The sequence below is a fragment of the Octopus sinensis genome, linkage group LG23, assembly GCF_006345805.1.
Source record: "Octopus sinensis linkage group LG23, ASM634580v1, whole genome shotgun sequence".
NCBI classification, from domain to species: domain Eukaryota; kingdom Metazoa; phylum Mollusca; class Cephalopoda; order Octopoda; family Octopodidae; genus Octopus; species Octopus sinensis.
The window spans coordinates 10,989,536-10,999,214 of NC_043019.1; the positions used below are offsets into that span (position 1 = coordinate 10,989,536).

At 38.2% G+C, this 9,679-nt stretch overlaps 1 protein-coding gene across 2 annotated transcripts in view; it reads left to right on the forward strand.

The window, feature by feature from the left end:
- LOC115223570 (histidine triad nucleotide-binding protein 3-like) overlaps positions 1 to 5,459 on the forward strand; it is a 56,598-nt gene extending 51,139 nt beyond the window's left edge. Inside the window, exons 4-6 of one of the 2 annotated variants that reach the window (XM_036512542.1) lie at positions 998 to 1,124; positions 2,610 to 2,682; positions 2,722 to 5,459. In XM_036512542.1, the coding sequence (XP_036368435.1) occupies positions 998 to 1,124; positions 2,610 to 2,666 (184 nt within the window). In that variant the 3' untranslated portion in view covers positions 2,667 to 2,682; positions 2,722 to 5,459. Of the gene's footprint in view, positions 1 to 997; positions 1,125 to 2,609 lie in introns of both variants that reach the window. The other variant, XM_029794207.2, reaches the window with a different exon arrangement.
- The last annotated feature ends 4,220 nt before the right edge of the window (positions 5,460 to 9,679 follow it).

A 9,679-nucleotide genomic window follows, 5' to 3' on the forward strand; every position in this document is an offset into this window, starting at 1 on the left:
TTGAACTTTTAAACCCAAACCAAATGATAAAGGAGATCTACTGCAAGCAGTTTGAGTGGCTTAAGTCTGAGCTGGAAGAAAAATGAGGCATCTTTGGTTTGAAGACAAAAGGTGTTCTTCCAGCCACATACATTGAGAATTACATTCCAAATGATACCCCACCTACCATAATCTCTGGACATTGCCCATCTGATTAAGATTTATGCTGCTGTCTTCAAAATCATTTGGACGGAAAAAATAGGAATTCGATAGACAAGGTCAGAACAGTACTGGAGGAATATTTTTCGTCATGGACATGTAAATTTTGGAAGAGGAGCCTTGCAAGTCTACCAGAGAGTATATTTTAGATTAAAAAAAGAACTTTGTTTTGTCTTAATTTTGAAAAACAGAAGTATAAAAAGACCATATTATTTTTGGGATGACCCAATGTATGTATGTATGTATGTATGTATGTATGTATGTATGTATGTGTATGTGTGTGTGTGTGTATATATCACGTGATCACGTGACCGACCAGTCCATCAGATGTAGTTACACATCGCTGGTCACAATGCGTTTGCATTGTTTTAGCCTTCGAATGACGCCACCCTGCTGGCTAAGCGAGCAGGCCAACAGAAGAAAGAGTGGGAGAAAGAGTGGTGAAAGAGTACAGCAGGGATCACCACCCCCTGCCGGAGCCTCGTGGAGCTTTTAGGTGTTTTCGCTCTATAAACACTCACAACGCCCGGTCTGGGAATCGAAACTGCGATCCTACGACCGCGAGTCCGCTGCCCTAACCACTGCGCCATTGCACCTCCACCACATATATATATATATACACACATACGCATACACACACATAATCATCACAATCATCATCACTTGATGCTATGATATTTCCATCTTAAACACAAAAGCAAAAAAAAAAAAAAAAAGAAATCGCCGTGTCATTTCTGTATCCAAGGGTAACTAATCTGCGTCGTTGTAACCCCTTCCACTCAATTTTCTTCTCTTTCAGGATGGGTTTCCATTGGCCCCCGTTTCATAGTGTTAACCATCTTCATCTTCACGTTATTTCTCCACTCAAAGAAATGAGATCTTTGTCTCGAGCCATGTTCAAACTCAACTCCTTTTGGTTCGTCAGTGTAAGTATAGGGGTTTTCTCTGCTATTTTCTGGTTTTTTTTCCCTGTCTTTTCATCGGCCGATGCCATCTTCGCCTGGCACCAGTGCAGGTGGCACATAAAAAGCACCCACTACACTCACGGAGTGGTTGGCGTTAGGAAGGGCATCCAGCTGTAGAAACTTTGCCAGATAAGACCGGAGCCTGGTGCAGCCTTCTGGCTTCCCAGATCCCCGGTTGAACCGTCCAACCCATGCTAGAATGGAGAACGGACGTTAAACGATGATGATGATGATGATGATGATGACAGTTCTGCCTAGACCAGTGGGTCCATAAACCATATTTTGCCTATGAACCCTTTTGATTCCTGTCTTACTTTACTGCCCTGCCACCTATATTTTTATAATTAAATACTATTTTGAATTGTATATAAAAATTGTTAAAATATTTTGTGCATTGTAGAAATAAAACAAGTTGCTGTACTCTGACTTTAACAGCAAAATCTTATGTGGACCTTCAAGGGCCATATGGACCCTGGTTGGGAACCACTGGACTGCACTATTAGAGCCTCCAATTTTGAATCTATACTTAGTTTTAGAGCCTATAACTGTTTACTTCAAGCCCAGGGCCTATAATTACTTTTAGAACCTATAACTCTATTTACCTCCAACTTTGGGCCTATAGTTAGTTTTTCAGCCTCCAACTAAGGGCCTATAGTTAGTTTTTGAGCCTATAACTTTATTTACCTCTGAAATAAAGCCTATAATTGGTTCTAGAACCTATAACTATTTACCTCTAACTTAGAACATATAGTTAGTTTTAGAGCCTATACTTCTATTTACCTCCGACTTTGGGCCTATAGTTAGTGTTAGAGCCTATGGCAGCTTGGGCATGTGTCTTCTATAATCTCAGGCCAACCAAAGTTTTGTAAGTGGATTTGGTTGACAGAACCTTAAAGAAGCCCATTGTATATATATATATGTACCCCCACCACTGTTCGACAACTGGTGTTAGTTTGTTTATGTCCCTACAACTTAACGGCTCAGCAAGAGTGACAAATAAAATAAACACCAGGTTTTAAAAAAAATAAGTACCTGGGTTGATTCATTTGACTAAAAATTCTTCAAGGTGGTGCTCCAGCATGGCCACTGGTCTACTGACCGAAACAAATAAAAGAATTGAAAATACATGTGCACACACATCCACATGACGGGCTTCTTCCAGTTTCCGTCTACCAAATCCACTCAGAAGACCTGGTTGGCCTTGGGCTATAGTAAGTAGAGGACATTTGCCCAAGGTGCAGCACTGTGGAACACAACATGAAACCATGGGGTTGAGAAACAACCATACCTGTATCCATTGTACATTTTCATTATCACACACACACACACACACACACACACACACACACACACACACACATGCACACACGCTTTTTTGGGTTGCTCCCTTCTTCCCCTAATTCTGTTTTCTTTCCTTAATGTCTTTCTGTTTCTTCTCTTTTACAGCCAGTTTGGGTCCTTGCCAGACTGAAGAATTCCGCTGCAAAACAAGCCGGAAACTAACAAGTTTCCTCATGATGACGATGATGATGATGATGGTGATGATGACGATGACGACGATGATGGTGGAGGTGGAAAACGATGTCAGTGACGATGAGATGATGGTGATGCCGTAAAATAAACACATGAAACTCCACCTTGTTTTATGTGTGCGTGTCTGTGTTTGTGTGTGTGTGTGTGTGTGTGCGACTTCTTTTTGTTTGAAGCCTTTTACATATCGACTTTCAGTTCAGTAGACTGTGGCCATGCTGGTGCAATCGCTGTCATTTGTTATTGTTTAGTGTTCATCAAGACAGGAAAAAAAAAAACCCAACAAAAAAACCCCCCAGACAAACGCCTCTTTCTCCCCCCACTCGTCTCTACTTTCACTTTCCTATTTATCTCACCCCCACCGCTATCACCCCTACCCCCACTGCAGTTTCCCACCACCACCACCACCACTATTGCTGCCTCTGATGCTGATGCTATGACCGCCGCCAACACCTCTACCGTTGCCGTTGTCACCGCTGCCATCGCCTACCACCATCCGCCTCCACCATCGATGACATCCAGTTCTGCCTAACCATATCTGCATTGCATACACACATACATATTTACACCTACCCCCATACATATCCACATGTCTAGCTCTCTCTCACACATACACACATACATAAAAATATACTTGGTATATTACATGCTTATACAAATGTGTATATATGTATGTGTGTATATATCTATATACACATATTTATACATACACATATACCCACATATATATATATACATATATATATGTGTGTCCTATAGCAGACATGGAAAATCTTTTTCGAGAAGTGGGCTCACCATCAAACAGGTCACACTACAAAAATAATTCAAGATAATTTTTCATTAGGCACACCATTCAGAAAGTCTCATGGCCCAAGGGCCGCATTTTTGCCCACGACTATTCTTTAGTAAAATTTCCACTTGTAATTGTTGACTCAGTTCAAGAAACGTTGTTTCAAATATTTCTAATCCTCTTCTGTTTTTCAACTCTTTGCTGCCTCATCTACCTTTTTTTTTCTTTTCTCTTCCTTCCTCTTAATGTTGTCTCCGAATTCACTATCTGTCTCTCTTAATTTTCAATTTTATCTCCTGCTGTTTTTTCTTCTTCTCCTTTAACTACTATAATAATAATAATAATAATAATAATAATAATGATTGTTTACTGTCAATGTCGCAGATGAGAGGAAGAACAGTTACAAAGATAATGATTAGGGATTTACATAGAAAAATTGAATGAGGGTAATAATAATCATGATAATGACTCTCCTAATTAATTCTCCTAATTAAGTTCAGCCCTTCAGCATTTGGGTTACTATCAAATGTGTTATTTATTCACATTGTTTTGAATTAATCATGCATTATCTTATGACTTTGAGATATCAATGACGTGATTATTTTATTTTTTGAGGATGATATTGTTGGCCAGGTATGAGAGGTTGGATCTGGCCAGTTTCAGTTTGAACATAAATGATGCAGAATATTTTGTCCAGATACGGTCTAAATACTTTCAATGATGCGATTGTTTATTTTTTTTAGGATGACATTGTTGGTTAGGTACGAGAGACTGGATCTTGCCAGTAGTTTGACCATAAAACAGGCAGACTATTTTGATCAGATTGTTTTAAATGTTAAAGGTTTAAGCAATTAATTTTGAGGGCAAGGGCCGTTAGATGATAAATTGACTTTAGCACTTGAGTGATACTTGATTTAAACAACCCCAGTGGGATGAAAGTTGATGTTGATGGGATTTGAACCCACAATGTAAAGATTTGGAAGATACTGTTTGGCACTTTTTCTGATAGTCTAATGCAGTGGTTTTCAACCAGGGTTCCGCGGAACCTTAGGGTCCCGCCAGTACAGTCCAGGGGTTCCGCAAGAAGTTACAAAACTGTTAAAATCGGCAGTAATTTTTAATTCTTCTGTGCAAATATGTGTGCATAAGACTATTAAATTATTGCACAGGGGTTCCTCGACCCAGTAGAATGTTTCCTTGGGGTTCCGCTCCAGCCAAAAGTTTGAAAAGCACTGGTCTAATGATTCCACCAGCTTGTGGTCTTAATGATAGTTTATTATATAAATCTACCATAAACTATAAGTTTACCAAGAGATGACCAGATAGTATATATTATATGGCTGACATAATTTTCCATGAAACCAAAATGCGTAATTTAGAATTTGACATTGCTGTACCAAATGAATGTAACATTGCATAGAAACAAACTGAATGGTGAAAGAATTCTTCCAAGTAACTCATCTGTGAAATTAATGGTATTCATGTTAAGATATATGTCTGTCATTTGTATTTAGTACAACTGGAAAGGTACACAACCATTTATGTAAAGATCTCGACAGATTACCTGTGAAAATGGACATGGGCATGTTCGAGAAAATAACAATGCTGGCTCTGTGAACAAAATTTAGGGCATTCTTGTACAAAATTTGTTAACTTTTACATTTGTTGTATGCATGTTTTTCAAGATATATTTAATTTCTTTTGATGTATTGAAGGAAATTTTTGAAGTTGATTCTGAAAGCATGAATAATAGTTGTTAATGGTTATGATATAAACTGAAAAAAAAAGAATTAAAAAAAAGAGAATGAGATGGAAGTGTCTGTTAGAGAAGTTTAAAAGAAATGTGACACAAGATTATCTGATTGTTGTGATATGTGGGAATAATAGCATTCATTTACCTCTGACCTTCCATCCAAAAGAGAGAAGAAAATATTTGCTTGAAATCTTTAAAAAAAAAAAAAATGGCAAAATAATCCAAAAATAAAATAAAATAAACTCAATGATAAAATATATGTAGGTGCTGGCGTGGCTGTGTGGTAGGAAGCTTGCTTCCTAACAACATGGTTCTGGGTTCAGACCCACTGCGTTGCACCTTGGGCAAGAGTCTTCTACTATATCCTTGGGCTGACCAAAGCCTTGTGAACGGATTTGGGATATATATATATATATATATATATATAAAATGTGTGTATTTATATGTACATGTATAACTATATGTGTATATATAGCGCATACATGCTGATACACAGACACACACACGCATATATGCACACTTGTATATATGTGTTTATATATATGTGTGTATTTGTGTACATATATAAATATGTGTGTATCTAACACACACACACACACACACATAAATTGTGTGTGTGTGTGTGTATGAAATGCTTGGTTTGTAAAACACCGTCTATCTATAAAGTGTAAAATATTTGCAACGGACTTCACAATTTTTCCCTAAATATTGTTATAACCCAGATATTTGTTTACTAACTTTTTAAACGGTTAAATAAATTAACATAAATTATGAAATTTGCATTTGTTCATTTGCATATGTGTGACAGATAAACATAATTGTGCGCGCACACACACACACACACACACATGTTCAAGGTGGGCTAAAAGTCACGCACCAAGATTAAAATTCATTTAATTGCACATTTCAAAAACAATTTTTTTATATTTAACTAGCAGTATCGCCCGGCGTTGCTCGGATTTGTAAGGGAAATAACTATATAAGCATTTTTAGAGAGTTATAGCCAAAAAATAGCAAAAAAATGCATTAAAAATGGAAAAAAAAATGATGGTAAATTTTTTTAAAAAGCGTTGACTCATCGTAGACATTTTTAGAGAGTTACTTCCCTTATATAATAGCGAAAAAAATGCATTAAAATGGAAAAAAAATGATGGTAAATTATTTTTTAAATCATAGACTCATCGTAGACGCGCGCTAATACCCAGAAGGGCTCGATATGAATCACGACTATAAGATACCCGAATTTGGTTAAACTGCATCGCAAAATGTGGGAGTAGTTAGGAATCTAAATCGGAGTAGACAGACACACAACCTTTCTTTTATATATAAAGATTACAAAGCTAATCAAATTAGAAACTGCTCCAAGCCTTTGGAATATCATCCTCGCTGTATGTGGCTGAGCATTATCCTGATTGAAGAACACCTTTCATCTTGAAACCAAAAAATGCCCTTTTTTTTTTCTTCTAGCACAGGTGTCGATGAATGGTTGAATGGCCAAATCCAAGCTTCTCTGCTAGTTCCCCAACAGTTACAATGGGATTTTGTTCCACCAGGATTAACAGGATGTCCTTGTCGAGCTCTACAGATCTTCCAGGACGAGACTCGTCTTCTAGGATGTAGTTTCCGGCTCGGAATTTCTGGTGGCTTGCACTTAATGTCCAATCTCCATATACCGCATTTGATATTCCTCGCATTTTCCGTTGCGTTGTTGCCTTTATTGAAGTCCGACCCTTTGAAATACAGGAACAACTTATTTTTGCCAGCTGAGGGAACTGGAGCAAACACGAAATAAGGTACCTTGCTCAAGAATACAATGCGTCGCCGGGAATTGAACTCATGACCTTACGATCCTGAGCCGAATATCTTAACCACTAAGCCACGCGCTTTCACTGTGTGTGTGTGTGTGTGTGTGTGTGTGTGTATGCGCACACGTAGTGGTACGTATATTTCTTGAAAATTGAGATTATCTCCCCTTTTCAAGTCCAGCTGAATCACAATTGCATTTTCGTAATTATGACTTATCCCGTGGAGGGGGAGATAATTTAAAAAAACCCACAAGAATTTATGCTGTATGGTCGTCAATATACTGATATTTGTCTATGTTGCTCAAATGATACATGCCACTGTCCACTCAGGATTACTCCTCTTCGTTCATTTTGTTTACATACATACATACATACGTACGTACGTACATACATACATACATACATACATAAGTACATACATACATACATACACACGTGTGCGTGTGTCTGTGTGTGTGTGTGTATATATATATATATATATATATATATAAAGTTAATCCAAACAAGAAAACAAAAACAAAAAAAAACAACAACGCAAGGACGTGGAACGAATAAAGTATTATTGGACGCTCAGGAAAGAAGGGAAGAAGGAGGGTTTGACGTTTCGAGCGGAGCTCTTCGTCGGAAACATAGGAGAAGGAAAGATCCCGAGAAGGGAAGACAGAGGAAAAAAATCGCTAGTGATACAGACGAGGTCACATACTAAAATATATATATATGCATACGCACATACATGTATACAAAGATATATATCTACGCAAACATTCATGTACACGCGTAGACAAACGTATATATACTTACGTACACACACACACATATATACATATACATACATACATATATATATATATATACAACTTAATAAATAAAACATGCATACCTACATACATATATGTACATACCTACATCTATATGTATATATACATGCATATATGGGTACAGGACACCACAAAAAGCGTAGAACACAACGAGAAACGAAAACAAAAACAAAACAAGGAAACGGCCTTTTTTTAACAACTTAAAAAACAGAGCACAAGACATACAACACAAGGAACCCCCCCTCTCCATATATATATATATATTACGGAGATGTACCTGCATAGCGAGTGATTTGATCTGAGATCGTGTGCTGAAACGAAAACAATTGCAGCGTGGAAGGTGTTTATAAGCCATTTAAGAAACACACAAAAGCCGTTCGATTCACTTCAACATTTAAGTTTAATTTGCCAAAATATTTTCGTCGCTTTAAGACCGCGACCTGTTCACTGACAAAAATCCGTGCTGCATCTCTTTATATATATATAGACACACATATACGTATATACAAATACTTTCTGCATGTATATACAGGTGCACACTACTAAGCTGGTTGTAAAATGCAGATGTCTGGCCGAGTGGATCCTTCGAACTTACTAAAACAACAGAAAAGGAAACCATGATGGTCCTCTGGAGGACTTTCGTTCACAGCCGTCTGGATTACTGTCCCCAACTGTGGTCACCAAACAGTGTAAGATTAACGACGGCCATTCAAAGTAGACCTCACGCATAGTTCCAGCAAGATGGGGCAACTGCACATACTGCAAGGGAAACAATGCAATTGCTACGGCAGCGCTTTGGAGAGAGAATAATCTCCCACTACGGCAATGTCAACTGGCCTTCACGTTCCCCAGACTTGACTAGCACGGATTTTTTCTTGTGGGTATACCTGAAAGAGAGAGTTTACGTCAGCAAACCGGAGATCCTGGTGCAACTGAAAGAGAACATCAATAGAGAAATCAGTAAAGTGGTGTTATGGTGCAAGCTTTGGAAAGAGCAAGGGTGTGCGAAGTCGAAAATGGCTGCCATTTAAGCAATGTCATTTTTCATATGTGATGTAGTGGTGTTGCAAAATTTGACTTGTGCAGATTAATTTCCATTATGTCCTTTATATTGTTTCAAAATTTCATGCATTTATTTGTAAAGTTAAGGAAGTTATTAAAAATTGAAACCCATCAGTGACTTTTGGGACACCCTGTACATACATACAATATATACATACATACACACACACACATACACACACGCACAGATATAACTGGCATTCCGTTGGCTACTACGACGAGGGTTCCAGTCGATCCGATCAACGGAACAGCCTGCTCGTGAAATTAACATGCAAGTGGTTGAGCACTCGACAGACACGCATACCCTTAATTCACTTGTCCGCGACGAAAAATTCTCCTCCAGTACTGTTCTGACCTCGTCTACAGAATTCATATTTTTCCATCCAAATTATTTTGTAGAATGCGATATAAATGACAATCAGATGTGGCGTCCAGCGAATATGGTGAGTGGGGTATCGTTTCCCATTCAAACTGCTCCAGCCTTAGGAATGTTATCCTCACTGTAAGCGGCCGAGCTTTTATCCTGATGGAAGAACACCTTTCGTCTTTGCAACTAAAGATGGTCGTTTTCCTTCTAGCGCTGATTTAAGCTGCTGAAACAGCTCACAGTAGATCTTCTTTGCTATCGTTTAGTTCGGGTTTAAAATTTCAAAGTGGACTAAACCTTTCATATCTCACCAAACAGATAGCAACATCTCGTGGGTGAAGACCTTCTTTAAGCCTGGGGTGCTGATGTTTCTCCTTTCCCTACCCACTGT